Below are 27,023 nucleotides of genomic sequence, written 5' to 3'. Positions count from 1 at the left end.
GAGAGTCACCACATTGCTTGAGGTTGCTCTCTTCAGGTACTGGCTTCACTTTTTTAGCGCTTTACAAACTGGTTGAGGGACCTCTGCTTCTAGCCTCCGGATCAAAGACCTGGGGGCTTCATTAGCATATGCAAAGTTGGGCGCGGCCTTTGGTCCAGCGGGACTAACCCGGTGACCAAGTCCATCTTTACTTGAGATCGCCGACCCACATAGCTGAAAGTGCTACATATCCGGGGCAAGTGAGCAGCACCAGCTTTCCATAGGTAAGACCTCCCACCGAGCGTAGTTAATTAAAGTCCAGAAACCCTGGGCCGCCCGCCTTTCTTCTCCCCGCTCTAATTTGGAGGCGGGGTGGGGGTGGGAGACAGTAGAGGAGCCTGCGCAGCCGCCGTACGCCTGCGCCAGCCTGTAAACAGGCTTGCTTCAGTTTCTGGGACCTTCTGTCTGCTGCTTTCCTGGCCTGCTGAAACCTACCCAGCGTGGTCTAGCCCGGATACCTATACAGCCCTCCCTAAGAGCAGATTAAGTAAAAACCACCATTCTGTTCTCGTGCCAGCAGCTGCCATGGTCACACCCAGCTTCCCAGGTTTTAGCTAAAAAGCTATTTTAGCACAGAATGCCAAATCCCAAGCCAGGAAATGAGAAGTTACCTCCAAAAGAGGAAAGAAAAGGTGAATTTTGAAATTAGAAGAACCAAGACTGTTGAGAACTATCTTAATGGAAATGAAAATAAAACCAGGCATCTATCAATCAGGTCGGTGTTCCCTCCGTAAGAAAAGTGTTTTCCAAAACTGGAAAGAGTCTGATTCTGCCATGATCCACGCGCGCTGCTGTCTCTCAAGGCATTTTTTGCATTAAACATACATTTTTAAGCTAAGACATTAACTAATTTTTCAAATATGTTTTTCTTCGGGTTGCCTCGGTAGTAGCAGAAATGGACCTATCAACTTTGTTTAGTCCGTTTTGCTATTGGAACAAATTCTATAATAGAAAATACAGCTTGAGAATTCAACAGTGTCATAGGACATGATTGGAGCAATTTAGTTTAATGCTCCAAAAGGGTTCTAGAGAAGACACTTCATTGCATAAGGTAGCGCTCCCGCGGGCTGGGCAAAAAAAAAAAAAAAAGAGGTAGTTTTATAGAAAGAGTGAAGAGTGTACAGGTCATTTCAGGGTTATTGTCTTTGTGTGGCAGTGACGGAGGCAGAAGAATAGTGGTAAGTTAGCTGTAGATGTCTACTTTTCTGTAAGAATTAACTCAGAGGGAACTTGGTGTCTAGCTAACAGCTTAGCTACTCCACAGTAACACAGGACTTTGGCATGAATGACTCTTGATAATCAGCCGGTCTGTGGGGGTCTAGTGCTGGCACTTGTTCTGATGGCCTTCTCTAATTTGTTTTATCTAACAGGCATAAATAATCCAAGATGAATTTTATTCTGCCGCCAACCCCCTAGCCATTCACATAAAGTTTTCTGCTGTCAACCTCTGAAAACTATGCTTAAACTGTAAGAGCCCAGAAACACCTACGGTTCTGGTAGAATCTGTTATTTGTGCTCCCGTGATGAGAAATAGGCTTAGCTGCCCTGTGCCGAGAGCTGAAAGGAATACACCCTGGCCAGCGCTCTTACCTGAGTCATCTCACTGAGCTATTCTGTATCAGAAGATTAGCACAGCTGGAGCCAGGGAGCTACACATGACTCAAGCATAGCTGGAGCCAGGAGAAACACGAGGTTCAGATTTCAAAGCCAAGCTCTTCCCATTGACCTACACTGCCCCAGCACGCTCAACCCCAATGCAAAACGGAGGCAACCGAACAAACCATAAAAGCCCCAGCTTGGGAGATGTTGCAGTTAAGAAAGATTAGACGGCGTAATAACTTCTCGTTATTAAATGCTAAGTCAAGATAATAAAGATAAACGTGTTAATGATGTTGAGTCACCAGGGAGGTTACTAGTAAAAGAGAGAATCAGATGGAAAGAGACTCCAGAGGATGGGTACACTAACGGGGCAGGGTATTGAATCTTGAGTAATGAAATGCAAATTGGGATCATTGAAACGAATTTCTATGAGAGAATAATATTTTCCCTTCCCTAGGTAAAGCGTATGTGAGTACCTAAAGACAAGAATTTTTTTTCACGAAGCTATCGATAAGGCAAATGGACCCAGTTATACTTTTTCTTTTTCCTGAAACACAATTTTCCCCCCACCGTCATTGCACGGTTTGCGCCAAGTCCTCACACTGCCACGTCTATGGCGAGGTTTGATTGGTTGGCTTTCTAGCTAAGCTGCTCGCCCCTTTTATAGCCTTGTTAGTCAGATATCTCCCGGCAGTTGGGTCAAACCATAGACATGTGGTGAATAAATATGATGGGGAAATGCCAGAGCCAATAAAAATAGCAATACTGTACACGATAGAATAGAACTGGAAGTGTGTGTGTTCTTTTGGTATCACGTGTAATTTGACAGTGGCTTTGAACCAAAGTAGAACCAATTATTTTATTGAGCTTTTAAATTTTTTATTGTTATTTATTTATTTACTTATTTATTTATTCATATTGTTTATTGAGTATCTGGGCCCAGTTCATACCTTTTGAATCTGTGTGGAATCAGTGAAGACTGGGAGTTGGCGTGAAGGTTTACCAGTGACTTTGAGGCTCCTTCCTATAGTTTTTCTCGGTGCATACAGTGTTCTTCAGAAAATAGGCTATTTTGATACTACCATTCAGAGCAAAGTGGGCATTGTTTTGAATTTGTAGAACTTTCTAACCATTGTGTTTGGGGAAGATCTGAGCCTGGATGTTTGTTTTATTTGCCAGGATTCCACAGAGGGTGAGGGATGTGGGCTCTGGAGCGTCTGGCCTTCAGGGAAGGGCCAGGGTCCTGGCAGCATGACTCTTGAGGAACCACCTTCCTCACAAGCTGAGGAGTCAGTCGGCTGGCTGAGCTCTGCAGCTCACTCAAAGGTGCAGAAGTGAGTCTCAGGCCAGTCTCAAAATCAGGACTCAGAAGAGAGAGGTACTTGGCCTATCTGAATTAATCGGAAGGATGTCAAGGGACCAAACTCAGGCTTCTTCATTTGTCCTAGATTTGACTTGTGCTATGATTTCTACTCTACATTTTCTAGGACAAACACAAACACAAAGACACGTTTTCAGGTTTTCCACTCATATAGGGGCCCTGCCTTCACGTGAATTGGAATAACCGCAGTCACTGTACCTGTAAGAAAAACTCAGGGGCCACTGTAAAAATGCTTTGAAGGAGCGAGGAGAGACTGCCTTTCATCTTATGGAGGTGCAACTTGCTTTAAACACAGAGAATGTATTTCAGTTTGTTTGTAATTATACTCCTCCTTGTAATTAACTCTTTGAGGTACAGGATATTTAATACCCTAGAAACTGCCCTCAGCTGCCTCCCCTTCCCAGCTCCCGGACCTCAGAGTTCTGGTTTCAGTCAACATGAAGTATTGTAGTTTTGCCTGCTTTGGGACAAGGTATGAATGAAATTGCTCAGCCTGTCCTTTTCATGTCTGGATCCCTTTATGGACCATCGCATTTGAGGTTAATTTACTTTGTTCCTTATATCAGTGAATCTTTGTTTGGGTATGGCCTCCCTATGCTAACCTACACTTTATGAGTCTGTAAGACATAAGTTGGGATTTAAAACTTATAGCCATCACCACAACCAAGCTATAGAGAGTCCTCTTTTCACCACACAAACCTCCACATTCTCTGTTGCTCCTGTTCCCTCCCCTCACCCCCACTCCAGGCGTCTGTCAATCTAGTCCTCATCTCCTTAGATCAGTCTTGCTTGCCTAAGACTCTGTGTGTGGTGATGGGGCCCCATGAACAGTAAATCATGATTTACTATTCATTCTAATCCGCCCTGGTGTGGTCCTTCTGACTGCCCGTTGCTATTATTGATTGATGAGGAATTCTGTGCTGCATATACATTTCCCCATTTAGTCGACACTTCAGCTGCTTCTTGTTTTCCTTCCCAGCATTGGGAATGCTTGCTCATCAGTTTTCACTCAGCCATCCCTAGAGTCATCCTGGGTAGTTTTGATGTATGAATTCTGAGAGCTTCTGAGGAGTGTCACTCTGTACTTCCAGACAGCCACGTTTCTAAAGTGCTCAGATCTCCTGCTCGTCGTTTTGGTTTTCAAGATGGGGTTTCTTTTGTGTAGCCTCGATTGTTCCGTACTAGCTCTGTAGACCAGGCTGGCCTTGAACTCACATTGATCCGCCTGCCTCTGCCTCCCGAGTGCTGGGATTAAAGGCGTGCGCCACCACTGCCCAGCTACCTGCTCATCTTTTATCCTGAGTTGTCAGGTTTATTACACCTTTTGAATACCATTCCTTTGACAAACACGGGTGTTTTCTCTCGGATCTGAAGCTTCCCTTCCCAGTTTTTGACCAGTTTCTCTGGATGAGCAAATATGTCTGGTTTTGTTTGGGTTTTTTGTTTTGTTTTGTTTTTGATTTTTGTTTGTTTGTTTGTTTGCTTGCTTGCTTTTACAAAATTCTATTCCTTTCCCTTTTTTTTTAATTTTCAAAGTTAGTCCCTTTTTTTTTCTTTTTCCCCCCCTTTCTTTTCTTTCTTTTTTCCTTTTCTTTGAAATATTTACCAGTTCCTTGGTTTCGAAGATCTGTTTTCTTCGTGTTTGTTCATGATAGAGTTACACTTTACATACCATGTTGGTTTTTACATGCAGGGAGGTAATGATAGTGAAAGGCATTTTTAAGTTTGACTAGTCACAGCCAAAATACAGTAGCTAAGGTAGAAATGGGTAGATTCATGCACCAATCCTGATTTTGCATCACACGAAACAATGTTGGCAGTAGCTTGACAGCCTTTGTCCATGCCTCCTGCAGCAGGTTTGCCTTTGGTTAATCTGGCAGTTCTTCGCTTTTTTTGTTGATTGATTTTGTCTAAGTTAAAGTCTCCCTGACTTTGTGATAAGTAAAGGAAAAAACATACTTAGGTTTTATGATCTAATATCAGTTCAAAGTAAATATTTCAATTTTTGCTGATCAGACTTCTAGCTTGTATCTATCCAGTGAAGAGATTGACTGGTAATATTGAAAGCCTGGAAGATGGAGTTCTTAGAGGACATAGTTTATACACAGGAAATAAAGGAAGTATACATTACAGCACCATAGTGTCCACTTGCAGTCATTCTTGGAAATGACAGAGTGGTAGGAGTGGTTGGGTTTGTGTGCATGTGTGTGTGTGTGTGTGTGTGTGTGTGTGTGTGCGCACACATGTGTGTTCGTATTTGGTTTTCTTTTGTTTTATTTTGATTTCAGTGAGCCTACACACACACACACACTATATATATATTACATGAAAATGTCTCTGCGTGCCAGCATCACATGAGTTTGATTCACTGGTTACGGCAGAGGTGAGTCCTGGCTAACTGAAAGAGCAACTGTGGAATCAGGAAGTGACTCCTAGCTTTCCCTTGACACCCACTTCTGATGGGAGCCTGGCAAGGAAGCTGGGGTAGGGTGGGGTGCTTCATATTTCTAAAACAAGGAAACCTTGCTTTCTGCAGGGTCATGGAATTGAGATGTCAGCTGAGCTCATCTTGAAGTCAACATGAAACTTGGAGAACTTCAAATATTCTTTCCTGCTTTTTAGGAAAAGTGCATTGTAAGGCAGTGGTTACAAGGAGAAGAAATAGATGACAGGATTAATGATTTTAAGAACACAGCATCCAAGTCTGCTACCATGTAAGAGGCAGCATAAACAGACATTTTCTCTGGCTCCTGAAACGAAACTCATGAGAAGCTATTCACCCAACTGTGATCATTGCCAAAATACAAGTAACTCTTACATCTAATAAGAGATAAAGGTATGGGTTTGTTTGAGTTTTGTTTTGTTTATGTGTGACTGGACTCTTTCAAGGTCACACGTGCTGCCTTGTTGTATGAGCCAAGAGTGCAAAGGCAGACATGGTGATGTACTGTGCTCTAGTAAGAGGCGGGTGCTCTTTGTTATCAGGGTTGGTGCAACAGGTGAGACTGGCTGGTATCCCAAGTCAATGGGAGTGGAGCTGAGGCTGGGACTTACTAGTTATTACTGTTTATTCTCCTGCTCCATTCACCTCCTCCTCCTGTTCTGTGAGCCTCATCTCTCCTTCTGTAAAGTCCTCCACTTCCTTCCCAGCTACCCACATACACTCTACTATGCTTTAGCTGCCCTGGGACTGAACGAAAAGGAATGACTGATGAAATTCATCTTGTGTGTTGCAATCCCTGAGTCTTCACTGATGGGATGTTTGCTCGATGTTTTAAATCTGAGAGCCTTGATCTTGCTTGGGCAGTGTTTTAGTTTTCCTTCCTTCCTTCCTTCCTTCCTTCCTTCCTTCCTTCCTTCCTTCTTTCCTTCCCTCCTCCTCCTCCTCCACCCCACCTCCTCCTGCTTCCTGTTTTCTTTTCAACTACAGCCCACACAGTATTCTTGTACCTTTAAAAAAAAAAGAGTTGTGAGGTTTATGATTAATGGATGAGGACAGCCTGCTGTGGAGCAACTCTTTAAAGGATTAGCGTGTTTGGAAAGCACATGAAGGTAAGATTACTTTCAGAAGTATCACCTCATAATAGCAAACCAGTTCATGTCCTCAAATCACATGAGTTAAGCAAACAGAACTTGAAATGGTACTTTAAGGATGGGATGCTAGGGTGGTCAGAGAGGATGATAAATGGAAATATGAAAGAATACTACAGTTCTGTGTATTATTCTGTGTGTGTGTGCTCCCATGAGTGTGTGTGTGTGTGTGTGTGTGTGTGTGTGTGTGTATGCATGGACTCATGTATATACATGTGTGAACTTTCATGCCTCCTACTTATATACCCCACAGCCTATGTACAGAAGTTAGAGGATAATTTTTGTGGAGTTGGTTCTCTCCTTCTACCTCTATGTAGGTTCCAGGGATCAAACTTAGGATGCCAGACTTGTGTGGCAAGTGCCCTTATGCAGTAAGCCATCTCACAGGCCCCCGTTTTATAAAAGAGTCTGTATAGAGAGTGTGTCCCTCGAGAATCACATCGGTGTTCTAGGATGATTTGCCCCACTGTGCTATTGAGGGATATTGTTGTGATCATAAAAAGAGAAAGAGCTATAAAGAATATGTTCTGGCGGGTTGTGGGGGAAGGGATACTGAGGCATCCCTTTCCCCTGAGAGATGAGACACACACCCACACACCGGTATAGTATAGAATAGAGTTTATTTAGGTCATGGGGAGGGGAGTTAAGAGGGTAGTAGAGGCAGAGAAAGGCAAAGAGAAGGAGAAAGTAGAGAAGTGGAGGCTGGCCATGGCCACATGGAGAAAGGGGAAAAGGGAATGGGGAAAGGGGGGAGCAAGGGGCAAGAGGCAAGAGAGAAGAAAGAGCATAAGAGAGAGAGGAGGGGCCAAGCAGCCCCTTTTATAGTGGGCCAAGCCTACCTGGCTGTTGCTACCTAACTATGGGGAGGAGTATACCCAGCTGCTGCCGGGAACTGCGCAGATGGAGTTTAGACAGAATACCAATAGATATGTGTACACACTTACTCCTCTTTGCTCTTCTACTGCTGACTCTGACTGTCTCACGTTCGTAATTGTTGTTGTATTGTTTGTTATTAAAATAAGCCAAGGCTACAGAGGGGAAAACCCCTCATTCACTCTGCAGTGAACTCTGCTTTTAATAGTTTTGCATCTTCTTTTAAAAACATCCTACTCATAAGCATTAAGTTCCTCTTGATATCATGTTCAGAAAAAACAATATCCAAAAATAAACTGAAATTGAAGTTTTGAAAATGTATCTGTGGTTTTGCAGCACAGGGATGAGGAAAGGCTAGTGAAATTGGGATTGGAAGGTCCACGTTCTAGCCTTCTGTTTCCCTTCTATAAACGGAGGACAAAAGACTGGGGCTATAGATCAGTTGGTAGAGTGCTTGTCTGCCATGCATGACTCTCTGAGTTCACACCCCAACACCATACAAAGCCAGTCAGGATAGTACTCTCAGGGTGTAGAAACAGGAGGATCAGAAGTTCAAGGCTATCTTTAGCTGCATAAGCAGTTAAGACCAGCCTGGGCTACTTGACTCTCTCAAAAACTAAACTCAGAAAAAAAAAAAAAAACTGAGTTAAATGAGATCAAAATTACCTTTCCCTCCACAAAATTAATTTTCCTAATGTAAAAATCATTGCAAAGAGATCTGGCCTTTGACTGATAAAACTAGAAAGTGTGGCATACCCAGGAAAACAAGACTATACTTGTGTGTGTTCTCATTTCCTGTATCTCTTACCTTGGCATCTTCCCTTTCCACCGCAGTTGTCCACATAGACTACAGTTGCTATCTTGTTACATTCATTCTCTATCATCCGTGAGGCTTACTGACTGTGAGGTACTTTCTAACCACTTAGAACAGAGCAATGAGCCATGCAACATGCCCTAACTTTGTGGGTTTTACACTTTAGGGGCATATTTTCCACCACCTTTCCAGCTAACTGTAGTTGGACCATAAGGAGTCAAGACATAAAGAATCCATGGTCATTTTAGCAGCCCAGGAACGAAAAATACAGTCCCAAGTCTCTGAGATACATGAAGAAGAGTCAATAGCTAAATTCATGATCTGTAGAGATTGTATGTTCTGAGTGTAGCCAGCAAATGGCACACTATTCCAACCAGACTTGAATAGATGGTCTAGCCTTGGTAATTGGCAACTTGAAATAGCTGTTCCAGTGAGACCATTAATAAGGTAAGAAGGGAGTTCCCAATAGACTTGACAGAATGTCAGGAAGTGGAGAAAAGAAAGCCCATGTTTTCTAGGCTGAGGGTATAAATTGAGAGTGGTTAACTCAAGTCTGCCCAGGACAGAGTTTCTATACTGTCAGCATTGCTCACAGCTGGAACCATTTTTCAAAATGCAATCATCATGCTTTCTAAGCTGAGACATCCAGGGCATTGTAGATACAAATGGAAATGGTATTGACTTTACTTAATAGAAAAGTGATATAGCTGTTTAGAGCACTTTGTAAAAGGTCTGGTGAGGACAAAATATGGTATGACTGAATAGGCACCTCTACCTAGACAGCTGAAATTCCACTCAGGTGGCCCACCCATCTGGGGTGAGTGCCCAGTTGAACTGTTTTGACAACTCAGAATTCACTTTTGAAAGTTTTATGTATGAAGCCACAGTGTCTGCCATGGATCTGTGTTTGCAAACGTGTTCCTCAAGCCACAGCAAGGTTGTCATTACATTGTCCCGATGCTTTGTTTCTCCTTGTGAAGAGACTGTCAGTAGATCAATGAAGCAGCACAGGGGGAAGCATGACACACTGAGGCAGAGTGTGGACAAGGGGAGACAGACAGACAGACAGACAGACAGATAATTACTAGAGTGGATAAAAGGGGCCTGATGGAACTAGGAGACCATGATTCCAGTCTTGACCACATAATTTTAGTCTACTGGTTAGATTGATTTTTTTTTCATGTAGTCACCGTGGAATTACAATTACTATGATGCTTTAATGAGAAAATACACAGGGTAAAAAAAAAAGGCATCATACCTGTAATGGCTATTCCTGTTTGTCAACTTGACTATATTTGGAATGAACTACAATCCAGAATTGGAGGGTTCATCTGAGATCCAGATCTTGAGGATGGAAGACACGAGTTTCTGACCTGGATCTTGGCATGGAGATCTTGAGGCATAGTGGCCATGAAAAGCTTAGGCCTAGGCAAAGTAGTACCCGCCTTTAATCCAGGAGACTGAAGCAAGGAGTTCTCTGAGTTCAAGGTCAGCCTGGGACAAGCAAGTCCCAGATCCAAACATGGTGGTACACACCTTTAATCTGGGACACATCTATTTGCTGTAGCCCTACATAAGGGCATTGGAAGAAGGAAGATTCACTCTTTCTTCACCTGCTTGCACTTACCAGTCAACACATCTGTTGGGACCTACTTCTACAGATCAGCTTAAAGAACTAGCATCGTGGGACTGAACAACTACTGGATTCTCCGGCTTCCCATCCACACCTGCCCATTGTTGGGTGAATTGGACTACAGACTGTAAGTCATTACAATAAATTGCCTCAATATAGAGAGCCATATCATAGGTTCTATGACTATAGAGAACCCTGACTAATACAATACCCATAGCCAGTTACCTTCCTAAAGATCATCTTAGAAAGTAACCAAAATCGAGACCACCAAAGAATGTCCCTCAACAGCAAAGTTTAATCTCAGATGTGAAGGGATGATGAACTCGGTGCTCACTGCTACCCATGAAGGTGTCGGGGGCAGGGGAAAATAACATAAAGCTGATTGTGTTAGCTGTTTGCTTTCTGGGCAGTGATTAAGGTCTTCTTGTGCTTTTTGTGTGAAGAATGAGTGTCCTTCCCCAGTGAATAATCTGCAGCTACACATTCAGAGAAGAGCAGACACACAAAGGGGAAGTGGGATAACAGTCTTAGAAGCAGTGCCTCCCATTCCCAAATATAACTGGCATCATGGAAATCAGAAGGATAGGGTGGAGATATGGAAGAAAGTTAGACCTTTAACCAATTAATTTCCTTAAATATTTTATTTTATTATTAGCATGGTTTGGGGAGGAGGGAGCCACATACATGCTATGGTACCCTTGGAGAGTCTTGAGGTCAGAGGCCAACTCTAAGGGGACAGTTTTGGGCTTCCACCTTACTAGGGATGAGCCACTCTTGTTTCTCCTGTGCTGTATACTACAGGCTTGCTGGCCTGTGAGCTTCAGTTCTCCTATGTCTGCTTGCTATCTCAAGGTAGGAGTTCTGGGTGTTTCAGCTGTTTACCACCAAGTGCAGTTTGGTAGCTCATGCCTTTAATCCGAGCGTTTGGGAGGCAGAGGCTGGTGGATCTCTGAGTTCAAGGCCGGTCTACAGAGTGAGTTACAGGTCCAGCAGAGAAACCCTGTCTCAAAAACAAAAATGAACAACAACAACAAAAACAGCCAAGGGACAGGGGGAGCTGTGGGGAGCTAAGCAGATCAAACTCAGACCGTCAGGATTGCTTGGCTGAGCCATCAAAAATGGTTCCCAATTGATTTTTCTAACTGAAGAATTTGAAATGCTTCAAAGATGGAGAAACCTAACAAATGTTTCATTTGTTTATTATGCAACCAGTAAGACTCCAGACAAGGGGCAGCCTGGTTAGAAAGATAAATTTATAATAGAGACGTGTCAGTGTGTTAATAAATTCTGGAACCCATGCAAAGTGGAGCAGGCAGATACAGAAGACTCGCCTAATCCAGTCTGTTCATCTGGAAGCCCTTTCCCTACTGCAGCTTGACACAGGTTCATTAGCTGGTCTTTTACTTAGCATGTGCTACCCCACTAATCATGGTTTACTAGCAGCTGCCCATGAGTGTGTTTGAGAAAACACTGAAGAAATCCAATTCCCTTCAGCAATAACGAAAAGGGGACTCTGAAAACTTAGGGATCACGCTGGAATTGTGTGTAAGTAATTCACCCCTCACTTTTCCAGCCCCACTGCACATGGAGGGATAAACGTCACATTTTCAAAACTGTGTAGAAATAACGAGCTTTTGATGGAGGGGGCTGGAGAAGGATGAGCCTGGCTTAACTCTCGCTTTGTTTCCATTTGACCAGCCATGGACTCCAGCTGCAGAACTCCACCGAGCAATTCTTGGGTTTATCCCACTGTGATACTCTGCTTGTTTGGGTTTTTCTCCATGTTCAGGCCTTCAGAATCATTCTTAATCCCATTCCTGTCTGAACCCAGTAAGAATCTCACCAGCCCAGAGGTAAGGTAATGGGTACTTATCTCAATAAGGGTTAATTTCTCAGAACTTGAACAAGGTGGTAGGGATATTATTCTAATGAGCCCACATTTTCACAGAATTTATTACATAATACAACTACCTCCTTCCCCATGACACAAAAAATATTAAGCCAAACACTTATTTAACATGTACAAAGAATATTTTAAATTTCAGAGTTTTGATATTAGTCTGGATATATCTACATCTACATCTATAGATAGATAGATAGATAGATAGATAGATAGATAGATAGATAGGAGCTTTTCTGGTCTCCATTGTTTCTATCACATTTACCCTAAAATGAAGTTGTTCTCTGCCACACAATTGCTTTCTGGGAAACCAGTAGGCTGCTGTGGTATAAGCAGGATGTAATAAGAAAGTGTAATACAATTACATGTCATGTTTGGTGAATGATGGACTGTATATTAGTTAACTATAACTATGACATTTCAGAGAATTTCTGTCCTCAGTAACACTGCACCCACCATAGACTCACACATCAACACTTATATGTGTGTTTATGTGACATCAGTGTAAATAAACCGACTGCTCTATCACCCTAAAAATACAACATTCAGAGACTGGAGAGATAGCTGAGTGTTTAAGAGCACTGGCTACCCTTCCAGAGGACCTGGGTTTGATTCCCAGCACCTACATAACAGCTCACAACTGTCTGTAACTCCAGTTCCAGGGGATCTGGCACCCTCACACAGACATAAATGCAGGCAAAACACAAATGCATGTAAAAATAAATAAATCTTAAAATTATATGTATATATACATATTATATCATACACATTTATATAGTATACAATGTAAAACTCAATAATGATAATAAATGGCTGTTAGTGTCTACACATTTACTGCTACTTTTACCATTGTCTTAAGGCATCATTTTATTTTTACTTAACAAAAATAGAAGTACTATACAATACCAGCATCAGCCCACACACCCTATGGTTACTGTATCTTTCAATTGTGTCATATTCTCTTGTGTTGAAGTTAACCTCATGTTTTACTTACAATGTTCCTATTTATCACGCTACTACATACCACATAGCTGAGCTGTATAAGTGGGTTATACACTCTATAATGGTTCTGGATGCACACTCTATAAGGTTTGCACAATAAATAAAATTAGCCAAGTGTATCAACAACACATGGTTATATATTTTTATGACTCTTACTCAGTTTTGAAAAACTACTTAGCAACAGGTGTGATATAAACAAATTTACTTCCTGATCTATTTCTCTTCCAAATTCTCTTACTTAAAAAGATACTTCATTACAATTTACTAAACGCATGAAACTCAAGAAGAATGAAGACCAAAGTGTGGACACTATGCACCTTCTTAGAATTGGGAACAAAACACCCAGGGAAGGAGTTACAGAGACAAAGTTCATAGCTGTGATGAAAGGATGGACCATTTAGAGACTGCCGTATCCAGGGATCCTTCCCATAATCAGCTTCTAAACGCTGACACCATTGCATACACTAGCAAGATTTTGCTGAAAGGACCCAAATATAGCTGTCTCTTGTGAGATGATGCCGGGGCCTAGCAAACACAGGAGTGGATGTTCACAGTCAGCTATTGGATGTATCACAGGGCTCCCAATGGAGAAGCTAGAGAAAGTACCCAAGGAGCTAAAGGGATCTGCAACCCTATTGTCGGAACAACATGATGTACTAACCAGAACCCCGGAGCTCTTGTCTCTAGCTGCATATGTATGGAAAGATGGCCTAGTAGGCCATCATTAGAAAGAGAGGCCCATTGGACTTGCAAACTTTATATGCCCCAATATAGGGGAATGCCAGGGCCAAAAGAATGGGAATGGGTGGGTAGGGAAGTGGGGGTCGCTATGGGGGACTTTTGGGATAGCATTGGAAATGTATCTGAGGAAAATATGTAATAAAAATATTAAAAAGATACTTCTTACTGGGCATGGCAACACATGTCTTTAATCCCAGCACTCAGGAGGCAGATGGATTTCTGTGACATTGAGGCCAGTCTGGTCTCCATAGCCTGTTCAGTTTTGTCAGGAATGCATCCCCTCCCTTCCTGTCTTTTCCTCTGTCTAAAAAGAGACAAGAGGAAAATGCACTAACCCAACTAAAAAAATCACCCTGAACTGGTTGACTATGTCCAACCACAACAATGATTTTGTCATACTGAAGGTAGTATCACTTGAAAACTAAGTGGTGCTAGATTATCAATAGTTAATTGGCAAAGACAGAAGCCAAGCAAACCTCAATGGCTTCAGAGTTTCTTGGACTGAAGCCTGTCACATTTAAGACAAAGGTCAGAGATGGGGCAGAATGAACTCAACATGCCCACCAGGTTTGTGCCTGTATACACTATGGACAGTGAGTAAACCCTCCTTCAGAACCATAGGTTAGTTGTGGGCCCTCCTGTGACATTGGTGGGCCCACATGTCAATGAGGGAGAGTTCAGTAATCCAAGACTCTGAATCTTACCCATCATTCACAATCTTTTGAGTCCTTTCTACCTATGAAACTAGCCGGGCGTGGTGGTGCACACCTTTAATCCCAGCACTTGGGAGGCAGAGGTAGGCGGATTTCTGAGTTCGAGGATAGCCTGGTCTACAGAGTGAGTTCCAGGACAGCCAGGGCTAAAAGAGAAACCCTCTCTCGAAAAAACCAGAACCAAAACCAAAATCCAAAAACAAAAACAAAACAAAAATCTACCTATGAAACTTGAGTGTCCATGTGTTTGCCATGAAAGAGTGATGTGACCCACATTGAACTCAACCTAGCAGTGACATCTTATAGCCCTGGATAGGGTTAGAGGAGCTTGTGAGCCCAAGCTAATTTGACAAAACCATTCACTCTATAAGTGTGTGTGAGTGTGTGTGAGTGTATGTGTGTGTGTGTGTTTGTGTATGTTTGTGTATACCCAGATTTCAGACAGGTGGGAGGCAGTGATGGAGCAAGTAAAGAGACATGTTCTACTCTTTACATTGAGAGCCCTATACTTAATGCTGATCATCTTTGTAAGAGTAGTTTGGGATTTTTTTTTCAATGTATTCATTTATTAATTCATGTGCATTGGTATTTTGCCTGCATGTATGTCTGTATGACAGTATTGGATCCCCTAGAACTGGAGTTACAGAGAGTTGTGATCTGCCATGTGGGTGTTGGGAACTGAACTTGTGTCCTCTGGAAGAACATACAGTGTTCTTAACTGTTGAGCCATCTCTCCAGCTTGCTAAGTTGGGATTTTTTAAAAACTTGAAAATCTCAGAAGTTCAGAGTATTTAAGTTTAAACTTATTTTGAAAATTTTTTCACTAATTTAGTCAACCATTACATGTTGCTTAACTTTGTTATACAGTCCAGAGGACATATTATCTCTCTAGAACTCTCCTGAGATATACCTACGTATGTAAGTTGCTTGGAGTTTTGGTTTCTTTCCTTTTTCTGTCCCTCCCCAACAACTCCATGGTGGCTTATTTTTGTTGTTTTCATTTAACAAAGACACTAGTTTTTCTTAGTGATTTACCTATAGATCAGTTTTTCTATTTTTCCCCATAACGTGAAGAATGTCTGGTTAGATATGACTTTGAGATACAAATCAGTTACCATTTGTCCTTTTGAAATGTGTTGTGCTTCTGACCATACTTACTTATCAAATTCATAGATGACAAATGAGATCCTTCCTGTTTGGACATATTCTTACCTGGCAACGCTGCCACCCGTGTTTGTCCTCACCGACTACCTGCGCTACAAACCAGTCATCATGCTACACGTTGTGGCCTTTGCCACTAGCTACCTGTTTCTCTTGTTTGGCCAAGGTGTGATGCTCATGCAAACAGCCGAGTTCTTTTTTGGGGTTGTCTCGGCCACAGAGATAGCCTACTTTGCCTACATATACAGCATGGTCAGCCCAGAACACTATCAGAAAGTGAGCAGCTACTGTCGGAGTATCACACTGGTGGCCTACACAGCAGGCTCAGTGTTAGCCCAGCTCCTGGTATCCCTGACGAACCTGCCATACTCTAGCCTTTTTTATATATCCTTGGCCTGTGTCTCTGTGGCTTTCTTTTTCTCACTTTTTCTACCAATGCCTAAGAAGAGCATGTTTTTCCATACAAAGTCTGATAGAGACGATTGTCCAAAGCCACTGGAACAATGTACTGTGCTCAGGGAAGCCCAGAACAAGAGAACTCACTCAGAATTGTTTGCCAATTCAAAGAATTTAGAGGACAGAGAGATGAGCAACCTGGATCCAGAAAATTCAGCTTTGAGACACTTTGCGCATTGGTTCCAGGATCTGAAGGAGTGCTACTCCTCTAAGCACCTTGTTTACTGGTCCCTCTGGTGGGCTTTTGCCACAGCAGGTTATAACCAAATCTTGAACTATGTTCAAGTCCTATGGGAACACAAGGCACCCTCCCAAGATTCTTCCATCTATAATGGAGCAGTAGAGGCCATAGCAACATTTGGAGGTAAGTGTACATCTCTCTCTCTCTCTCTCTCTTTCTCTCTCTCTCTCTCTCTCTCTCTCTCTCTGTGTGTGTGTGTGTGTGTGTGTGTCTGTCTGTCTGTCTGTCTCTGTCTCTCTGTCTCTCTCTCTGTCTGTCTCTGTCTCTCTCTCTCTGTCTCTGTCTCTCTCTCTCCAGATGCTCCAGAGGCTAAACTTCTTCATGGTAGTTAATCAGCTATAACCAGAAATTAGATTGATTTGATTTTAGTTGAGGGAGGGGGTATCCATACATATGTGTACATGGCTGTGTTTGCAGAGGCCAGAGGAGGGTGTTAAGTGTCCCCTAAAACATGGTTTCTCACTGAGCCCAGAGCTAGGCTAGTGGCCAGCAAGCCCCAGTGATCCTCCTGTCCCCACTCTCTTCAGCACTGGGCTTACAGGTATGCATAAGCACAGCCAATGGTTTACAGTTTCTCTGGGGATTTGAACTCAGGTCATCAAGCTTCCATAACAAGACCTCTTACCTACTGAGCCATCTTCCCACTCAAGAATAGAAGGCACTGGAAAAATAGAGTACAGTGATTTTTATACTATACATTACAGTTACAAATAACTCAAGAATAAAGCTTAGAACCACTAGTGTAAGATCCCATCTCACTAAAATAAGTGTTAATAATGTGCCCTGTTCTTTCAGTATTATGTTCACGTTTTAAAGTTTGATAATTTGTTTTATTGTTAGTTTAAAGATGAGTGGCATCAATATACATTCAATTTTTTTTTATCTTTTTCTTGTGTGTGTGTGTGTGTATGTGTCTATATGCATGTCTGCACATGCAGGTACACGTGAAGGCCAAAGGACAGCTTTAAGTATTGTCCTTTAGGTCCATCCATTTTTTTTCTTTTCCTTTTTTAAAGCAAGGTTTCCCATTGGCCTGTATCTCACCAAATAGACCAAACTGTCTGGCCAGTTTCTTCTATAGATCTACTTGCCCCATTACTGGGAATACAATATATTACCATGCCCAGCTTCTTATGTAGGTGCAGGGACTTAAACTCAGATCTTCATGCTTGCAAGGCAAGGACTCCACTCACTAAATTAACCCAGCCCTTTTTTGTTTTTGTTTTTGTTTTTGTTTTTTGAAACAGGGTTTCACAACTTAACTTTGGCTACCCTGGCACTCACTCTGTAGACCAGGCTGGCCTTGAACCCTGAGATCCCTCTGCCTCCCAAGTGCTAGTATTAAAAGCATGTACCAGCATTGCTGGGTTATTTTAGTCTTTTTAAGCTTGTGTACAAGTGTGCTGGGCACATTTCCCCCTGTGCCTCTGTGTCCTTCCCTTCCGTTCCCTTCCTAGTTGTTTGATGTTTCATTCAGTGTTTTGGATTCAGTGTATTGCAGACACAGATCCTCTATCTGCCCTAGAACAGCAAAGCCTTTCTTCACATTCCATAGGCATCCACTGCACACAACTGCTTCCCTTCTCCGTGCAGATGCCTTGAATTTCACACAGCCTCACTGGTTGACTTTTGTGCCCTTATTTCCTGAGCTACTAGAGTCAAGACTGTTTCTAACATAGAAAGGAAAGAGAAAGTGCAGAATTTTTATTTTTAACTCTAGAAAATACATGGAGGTTTCCAGACTCTTACCCAGAGAGTCTTCCTAGGGACTTTCACAACTCCAGGCTGCATACCAACCATTTTCACATTTTAGAAATTACATAATTCCATGGTGTTACTCTCAGGATTCTAATATCAAAAAGAAATTTGCCTTTGAAGCACACTGTGAAATAAATATTTATGTAGTCATAAATGGAAATGTTACCCAAGACTTTGAAGATGTGTTTTAGGAAGTGGGATATTTTTCCACACCTTCCTCTACAGAAAGCTTCAGAAATGCACGTAGCCTCTGTGTTTTTGTTTCCATCTTGGAAGGCTTCAGCTAGCCCCTGAAAGCCAAGGCTGAGGCAGAATCATTGGATCTCTGAAATTATTGCACTTATGGCTGAAATTCTTGGGGAGAGCTATTTTTAGAGACAGTTCTATCACAGATAACCTACCAGAAAATAACTGACCAGGTGTCAATAATTTGAGCCCTTTGTTCAGTTAAAGAAAACCCTGGTTGCTAAATGGTAATACTTTTCAAACTATATACATCAGTACAGATCCTTTTTTCCAAACCCTCAAGGAAATCAGGTCAGCTGTAGCAGAAGATCAGGAGCCCAGGAGTTAAGGAGATCTCCAAGGTCCCCTAGATCTAGGAAGGATAAGAATAAGGGAAGGAAGGAAGGGAGGGAGAGAGGGAGGGAGGGAGGTAATTGGGATACCCATTGCTCCAAAACATACAATCTAAAACAACAGAGCAACTTTACTTCCAAGGCATTTACATGCTATCCTGTATGTTATTTAAACGACTGGGATACTGTGTTCACCCCACACTGCTGTGTTTAGGCTCTTTCTATCCCTTTTGCCTGATATGTAGTTAATGCTAATTAAAAGTATAATAGCAAACTGGGTTGAAAACAAATAAGAAATGAGAAGAAGAAAAAAAGAAAACTTGGGGTGGGGGAGTACTTTTAGAAAAAATCTCCATTTAAGTGGATCGTGTGTGTGTGTGTGTGTGTGTGTGTGTGTGTGTGTGTGTGTGTGTGTGTGTGTAATGGTATATTCGTCTTTAGAATTGCTTGAAATCTGAGTTCTGTCTGCTTGCTTGGAGCGTTGGTATTTCCTTCCTGCAAAGTCAATAGGTTGATTCTTCCCCTTTGTCTGTTTTCAGGAGCTTTGGCTTCATTCTCAGTGGGCTATCTGAAGGTCAACTGGGATCTTCTTGGAGAGCTGGGTCTGGCTGTCTTCTCAGCTGTCATCGCAGGATCTCTGTTTCTCATGAATTACACACGCAGCATCTGGGTGTGCTATGCTGGGTATCTACTGGTCAAGTCTAGCTATTCGTTTCTTATAACCATCGCAGTGTAAGTATACCTACCATTCCTCCCTACTCCTTGTGGATTCCAAAAGACTCTCTGGGAACTTCAGAAGGATTTTAGTCCATTGCAGTGTTAAATGTTAACTACATATTGAGTGGAATTCAGTGAAGCCATCTTCTCCTTTCGCTGAATAGAGTTGAGTCATCAAAGGAAGAAATCTGGATGCCATAGGAACCAAAAAACAAGGGTCCATGATCTCCTTTTGATTTCTTCTTACTTCCAATGATTTTTTTCTTCATAATAAGGTCCAGTGTTCTTTAATTTCAAATGCATAGGTTTAGATTTTACCTGTAGCCTCATTTAGTCGCATAAGATGTCTAAGCACATACTTTTCTGGGAACAAAACGTTCTCAGGAAAGTTATAAAAAGTTGGACCAGTGGGGAGGGGGAAGGAAGCAAAGATTATAAGAAAACTCCAGCTTCACCTGTAGTTGGGACTGTGTCCTTTTGAATAATTTTTAAGATAAGGTCTCTGAAAGTCAGAGTTCCCTTTAATACTTATATCTGCTTTTTAAGAAATTTGTTTTGTTTTGCTTTGTTATTTAAGAAAGAAATTACTTAAAAGCATGTGGCACACACACACACACACACACACAGAGTTAAAACTGACTACAAGGAACTGTCTTAGGGAACAGGCTGTGAGGCTCAGTTGGTAACATGCTTGGCCTTGTGCATGATTCCCAGCACTCTGTACACCAACATGATAGAACATTCCTATAATTCAGATCGTGGGAGGTAAAGGAAGAAGGATGAGAAGTTCAAGACTATCCTTGGCGAAATAGCAAGCTTGAAGCCAGCCTGGGCCACATGCATCTTGTCTCAGAGAAAGTGAAAAGAAGAGTATAGCTAGTGTCCTTTGTTATTAGCCAAAAGGAGATAAAAGATGTGCATTTTACTTTCATGCTACATCTGAGAAAGACTGACTAGCTTTATCGAGTTTCTTTTTTTTAAGATTTTATTTTATACTTTTAAAATTTCTTTATGTATATGAGTACTCTGTAGCTGTCTTCAGACACACCAAAAGAGGGCATTGGATCCCATTACAGATGGTTGTGAGCCACCATGTGGTTGCTGGGAATTGAACTCAGGACCTCTATAAGAGAAGTCAATGTTCTTAACCACTGAGCCATCTCTCCAGCCTCTTAAGATCTTGTTTTAACCTTACATATATGAGTGTTTTTGCCTGCTTGTATGCAGTACTTGAAGAGGTCAGAAGATCTCATTGAGATGCTCTGAAACTGGGGTTACTGGGTTATGAGCAGCCATGTGGGTACTGGGAATCAAATCCTGATACTTGGATAGAGCAGCCAGTGCTCTTAACCCATATGTCATCTTTCCAGTCCCTCAAGTTTTATTTTTAACTTGTGAAAAATGTTTGGTAAACAATAAAATATAAGTCCCAAGGCAAAGATCATGAGAAAATGCAGATGTCACTAGTTAGCAAATATTCTGGTTTCATTTCTGTTGCTGTGACAGATACTTTGGCAAAAAGCATCAGAAGTTAGAAAATTATTAATTTGGTTTATAATTCCAAGTTATAGTTCAACTTTTTGGGGGTAAAGTCACATAGCCATGGTCAAGAGCAGAGAAAACTAATGTGTTCTTGCTTCTCTATCTCAAATAGGTTTCTCCTCTGTTCAGCTCCCCTTCCTAGGGAATGGTGCCACTCACATTAATCCAGACAGGCCCCCATATACATGTTCACAGGCTAACCTAATCTAGATAGACCCTCTTTAAGACTCTATTCCCAGGTGATTCTAAATTGTATCAAATGGGTAATTGAAATCAACCATCACAGAAAGCTAAGATTTTTACTGAAATATCCTGGTTTAATGAATCAAACTTAAATGTCTAGTTTCATTTTTTATAATGAGAATTGAAAGGTAGAACTATTATTATTCCTTTGCATTTAAAAAAAGCATTCAAAATCCAAAGCTTTTTATTGTCATTCTAAGAAATATAGTCAGACTTTGAAATCTCTGTAGTTAAAAACTAATTATAGATTCAGTCATTTGCACAAACAACCATGGTCTGCATCTTCTGACTGTAGGACATCAACAATTATATATGTATGTATGTATATATGCATGTATGTATATATATATATATATATATATATATATATATATATATATTCCATCCAACAAGAAGCCACAACTTTATTAATGGTAGAAACAGTACAAATTTTAAACCAAGCTGTAGTACCACTTTTCAAACACCAAAAAGGGCAGAAAGGGGAGGGGGGGTCCTTTCTGTCAAATAGTTACATTGTTAATTCCATAATAGCATTTGCAATCTCATTACTGTTGTTTTTCAGGGCTCTGACAGCCTTTGCTCTTGATATGTTTGCTTGTGACATGACCAACTCTATGTCCTTAACTTCCATACCCGTTTCATCAACCTCTTCCTCTTCACTCTCCTCTTGGACGGTTGGAGTCTGAGTGTTTTCCTGAATGTTTGAAACAGCTTCACCTTGAACTTTGAAATTTCTCAGCAGCTGCTAACTGCGCTTGCTGAGACAAATCTTCAATCTTGGCTTCCCCAAACACTGTGTAGGTATCTGAAGCTGGGCTCCTGTAGACATCTGGTTTTGTGATGACAAAGAGGATATTTTTAGATTTTCGGATAGTGACTCTCATAGCTCCTGTGACCTGTCGAAGACCCAGTTTGTACATAGCCTTCCTTGCCTTCTCGCTCCCACTCTGCTTGGCTTTACTAACAGGTTCTTCGTCAATCTCAGCTGCGGCTGCCAGCTGGGCTTGTCCTGTGGCTGTCTGTGGCTTTCCTGTGGCTGTTTGTGTGGAATCTTGTTCCTCGAGCTCTGGCACTGATTCATCACTGTCAGACTCTGTTTCCGACCCTGTCTCAGCCTGAGGCTGTGGCAACCCCTACTCTGTAGCAGGGACGGTTTCTGTGGCTTCACTGGGCATTTTGTGCGGAGAACACAGAACCAAGATGGAGGCAGAAAGAGAGCCAACTGAATATATTTTTAAAAGTCTTCAGATTGAATGATGTTTGTGGCTTTATAAAACTTCATTGCAAACATGTGTGAAAGCAACTTACATCCAATATTCTCAAGTTATGAGATGTTAACATTTAAGTTTAATTTCTGGAAAGTACTAGATTGTACAGGAGGGATTTTATCACAGTGCCTTGAATCCAGCATTTAGAAATATTTACCTCTTTTTCTTTGCTCTACTTATTTGTCTGCACTGGGTAAAAGTTAAGTAGGACATGCCTTAACAACACTGTTTTCGACTCTTTTGTTTTGTTCTGGTTTCTTGTTTGGTCTCAGGCACAACCCAAGATGACCTTGAATTTGCTATGTGGCTAAGAATGGTCTTGAATCCCTCCTGCCTCCTGAATGCTAGTATTATAGGTATTATAGGAACTCACGACCTTGCCCAGTTTCAGTTCCTATCCTTTAGATAAGAACTTTAAGTATGCTATGGTTGAATGCTAACTCAACATTTAATGACAGCTTTCAGATTGCAGTTAACCTGAGCTTAGAACGTTATGCCCTGGTGTTCGGCATAGACACCTTTATCGCCTTGGTGATTCAGACCATCATGACTATGATTGTGGCAGATCAAAGAGGGCTCCAACTGCCAGTCACTACTCAGGTAAGCTGCAGAAGTTCTGTTAACTCTTACTGTGTTATAGTAACTGTGTGTACATAATAGGTATGCACTAACTCTGTATAGATAGCTATATACTAACTCTATATAGGTAATAATTAACTCTGCTACCTATTAGTATGTTAACCTAGTTTATACTACTATTGACATAGTAGCTAGGAATATAGAATAACCAGGTTGCCTCCAACATGGCTTAATCTTACAATTAACAATGTCAAAGGCTGTTTAGAAATTCTTCAATTATAAACAATTTTAAGTATACAGCCCTTATTTATAACACCAACTAAATATACAGCAACTAGATTCGTATCTACTTGAAGAAGGTGGGTAAGAAGTAAACTCTGCATTTAAAAGTCATTATTAGATACTGGTACATAACACTGGACCAGTCTTCAAACAAAGACATGTGGACAGAGCCCTGAGATCTCCTGGGGTTTCTCTCTACCATTGCTGAAATAGCTAGAATTGGAAGCTAAGCATTCTGCTGCTAAGCCAGACCTTTAGTCACTACTCCACATGTTTACATTCTTCACCTTGATTTATCTGAAATATTAGAAGGTAGTCTCTAGTCAGAATGACCCATGGTAAGTTCAGGATCTCAATTACCCCATAGTCCAATCAAACAAGAAAGACTGTTATATATTACCAATGACATACGTGGTCAGATTTTATAAATGGCTAATTGTTTGTTTTCTTCCAGTTTTTAGTTTATGGGAGTTACTTCACTGTCATTGCGGGGGTCTTCCTAATGAGAAGCATATACATTCTCTGCTCAGCTAAGTGCCAAAAGGAAGTTCAGAACCTTGCTACCATCCAAAGCCTTGATGAGCCACACCCACAAGAGCCGAGCAACGTGTCAACAACATTCTAACCCAATTACGTCAACTCCAGTCACAAATGGGCAGGATCTTAAGATGGGCAGCCAGACGTGCTTTGCCACACACAGGCACACTCTATCAGTAGAGATTCCAAAACCACAACCAAACTTCAGCCTCAGGCTAACTGCCCAACGAACTGCAAGCACTCCATATATGGCCATGGCAGCTGTATTAGTTACTTTCTTGATGCTATGACAAAATATCTAACAAGAAGCAACTCAATGGAGGAACTTAATATCTTAGCTCACAGTTTGAAGGGATACATTCCATTACAAGAGGGAAGACATGACTGCAGGACAGAGGAGCTACTGGACACATTGCGTCTTCAATCAAGAAGTAAGGAACAATGAAACCTGGTGTTCAGATCACTCTCCTTTGTATTCACCATACTACCCCAGCCAAGGGGATGGTGCCGCCCACATTTCCAGTGAATCTACCCACCTAAGTGAACCTAATACAGAGAATCCCTCATACATATTCAAAGAGGCTTATATCGTCAGATTCCAGATCTTGTCAAGTTGACAATATTAACCGCCAATATTAACAGCTGACAACCCTTGTTTGGGGTCCCCACGAATATCAATAACTTGGAAATTCTAGTTCTGTCAAGTTCTAAGAACAACCAATGGGCGTCGAAACAAGCCATAAAGAAACTCCCTAAGGATGACGATCCCCCAAGTGAGCACGGATACCAACAGAGCTGACCTACAATTGGCTTATGTACTTTGTGGATCTAAAAAGGCAGCACCTGGGATGATTTTCTTCCTCTTTCGCTAAGTGTACTTCTGTTGCAACCTCCAGTGCTCTGAAGGAATGACTAGGTTTGGTCCCATTGCTGAGAGTTCCTCTTCAAACCTGAAAAGATCATCGTTCTACTCAAAGGTTGTTGCTGGATAGTCTCACTGTTCTCATCTTTTTCATCCTCTGTGTCCTCCTGGACTTTGTGTGGACGCTCCCCCCAGGGGTCACTCCAGAAGTCACTCCAGACGCTCCTGTGTACCCATGGAATGCTCTCCCATCTATTCCCAGTGGCCAGGGAAAGATGATTCCCCCTCTTCCCACCATGACCCTAGATAAGTGTTTCATTGATGTAAAACACTTCTGAAGGAACTTCCGCAGCTTTCCAGCAGCTTTGATACATAAGAAAACACTTACAGAAATTAAATACTAATTGTTTAATTTATTTATATGTTTGGTGCTAAAGGTCAAATCCAGGGATCATACTAGATAAACATTCTGTCACTACGTTATATCCTTGGCCCCATGGATTTAATTTTTAAATGCCAGAGATCATGTTCAACAAAATATTAAAATTCTTTTTGTTGGTTATTTCATTTATTTACATTTCAAATGTCCCCCTTCCTAGTTACCTCTCCACATACTCCCTATCCCATCCCTCTTCCCCTGCCTCTCTAAAGGTGCTCCCCCACCCACTCCCACCTCACTGCCTTAGCATCCCCCTGGGGCATAGAGCCTCCACATGACCAAGGGCATCCCCTCCCATTGATGCTAGATGAGGCAATCCTCTGCTACATAGGCAGCTGGAGCCATAGGTCCCTCATGTGTACTCTTGATGGTGGTTTAGTCCCTAAGAGCTATGGGGAGTCTGGTTAGTTGATATTTGTTCCTCCTATGGGGTTGCAATCTTCTTCAGCTCCTTCAGTCCTTCCCCTCACTCTTCCATTGGGGTCCCCATGCTGGCAGAGACTCTCAGGGGACAGCTATAGCAGGCTCCTGTCTGCAAAGTGCTTCTTGGCATCAGCAATAGTGTCTGGGTTTGTTGTCTGCAGATGGGATGGATCCCTAGGTGGAGTGGTCTCTGAATGGCCTTTTTTTCAGTCTCTGCTCCACTCTTTTTCCCTACATTTCCTTTAGACAGGATCAATTCCAAATTTATGAACGTCTCTGAGTGTTCTCCAAGAATTTCCACCATGTAAACACAGTGGGGTGTTTATTGAACAGTCTGCCACAGGAGAAAAAAAATACTGATTTAGGATTTGTAATTTAAATATATTTTATTCCAAATTGCAAAATTCATTCAATGAGATTGAAAATAAAATGTATCTTATAGGCCAAAAACAATATCTTCTTAATTGCCATTTTGGTTTTTGTGATTTCAGTACCTATAGTCAGCCACAGTCCAAAATATCAAGGGGAAAGTTCTAGAAATAAACAATACATAATTTAAACTGTATACTGTTCTGACAAGAACAGATAAAAGCTCACTCTACACCCTGACCTGTGTGGAATGTGTCATGGTATTCCATCATGGTCTTCCCAGTCTTCAGGTCAACTGCGGTTCTATTTCAGTGCTGATGTTCAAGGAAACTTATTTTTCTTAAAGCTGGATGGGATGCTGGGAATGAATTGATACAAAATAGACACTAACTATGTATGTATGTATTATGTATGTATGTATGTATGTATGTATGGGTAAAACATAGCCTATGCAGATTCCATTACTATCCATTTTTTCACCATCCACTGGAGGTCATGGTTTTATTGCTGTGAAGAGACACCACAACTACAGCAACTCTTATAAAGGAAAACATTTGATTGGAGTGGGCTTAAAGTTTCAAAGGTTTAGTCCATTATTATGGTGAGATGCATGGCAGCAAACAGGCAGAGAGAGTGCTGCAGAAGAAGCTAAGAGTTCTACATCTTGATCTGTAGGCAGTAGGGGGAGACTGTGTGCTACATTGGGCATAGCTTGAGCATATGAGACATCAAAGCCTACTCACACAGTGACACATTTCCTCCAACAAAGCCACACCTCCTAATAGTGCCACTCAAACACATGAGTCTATGAGGGCCATTCCTAGTCAAACCGCCACAAAACTAATAACAAACCTACCTAGATGCAAAGAATGTGCTCTAGTTAATGAACATCTACTAGAGATACTAGCCAGTAAAATGAGACAAGAAAAAAAAATCAGAAGTCAAAATTTGGAAAAGAAGCAAAATTGCCCAAAAAGCTACAAGAGTACACCCAAACAACAGCTGTGCTTACAACTTGATTGGTAAAAAGTCCACTTATACTGAAACAAAACAGTAAATATTTCCTTTCCTCTATTAAACATATGAAGCACAGAAATAGACCTTTTCAGGTTTCACACTTCAAGGTTAAGGAAATTATACCTAAATCTAAATAAAGTTGTCCTTTGTTCTTGATTTAGAAGAAAAAAATATGATACAAGACATTCCTAAATCAATTTATAAACTTAATGCTACCCTTAAGGAAAAATACTCCACATTCTACCAGAGAACTACTAAAAACAAT

At 41.5% G+C, this 27,023-nt stretch overlaps 1 protein-coding gene and 1 pseudogene across 5 annotated transcripts; one reads left to right on the top strand and one right to left on the bottom strand.

The window, feature by feature from the left end:
* The first annotated feature begins 162 nt into the window (after window positions 1-162).
* On the top strand, window positions 163-25,026 carry Slc19a3 (solute carrier family 19 member 3). Of its 5 annotated transcripts, none has more exons than XM_029481290.2 (8): window positions 163-263; window positions 5,556-5,855; window positions 9,959-10,057; window positions 11,629-11,783; window positions 15,460-16,267; window positions 19,020-19,212; window positions 22,709-22,850; window positions 23,566-25,026. In XM_029481290.2, exons 4-8 carry the CDS (start codon window positions 11,631-11,633, stop codon window positions 23,734-23,736), a joined length of 1,467 nt encoding a protein of 488 aa, XP_029337150.1. In that variant the 5' UTR covers window positions 163-263; window positions 5,556-5,855; window positions 9,959-10,057; window positions 11,629-11,630; the 3' UTR covers window positions 23,737-25,026. The 5 variants fall into 5 exon arrangements, with proteins under 5 accessions (XP_029337150.1, XP_029337187.1, XP_029337219.1 ...); XM_029481327.2 differs by having other exon boundaries at window positions 9,928-10,057; XM_029481359.2 differs by lacking the exon at window positions 5,556-5,855.
* LOC110297917 (nascent polypeptide-associated complex subunit alpha pseudogene) lies at window positions 21,491-22,157 on the bottom strand (annotated as a pseudogene).
* Window positions 25,027-27,023: the final 1,997 nt, after the last annotated feature.

This window comes from Mus caroli, unplaced genomic scaffold (genome assembly GCF_978045245.1).
Source record: "Mus caroli unplaced genomic scaffold, Mus_caroli_1 scaffold_1, whole genome shotgun sequence".
Taxonomy (NCBI): domain Eukaryota; kingdom Metazoa; phylum Chordata; class Mammalia; order Rodentia; family Muridae; genus Mus; species Mus caroli.
Note: the sequence above shows the minus strand (reverse complement) of the source record. Positions and strands in the feature narration are given on the sequence as shown.

Bases quoted from the DNA above. Each gene is read 5' to 3' on its own strand.
- Slc19a3 (XM_029481359.2), top strand. From the start codon at position 11,631: ATGGACTCCAGCTGCAGAACTCCACCGAGCAATTCTTGGGTTTATCCC. The intron at 16,268-19,019 runs GTAAGTGTACAT...GTCTGTTTTCAG, and splicing joins GGCCATAGCAACATTTGGAG to GAGCTTTGGCTTCATTCTCA. The intron at 22,851-23,565 runs GTAAGCTGCAGA...GTTTTCTTCCAG, and splicing joins AACTGCCAGTCACTACTCAG to TTTTTAGTTTATGGGAGTTA.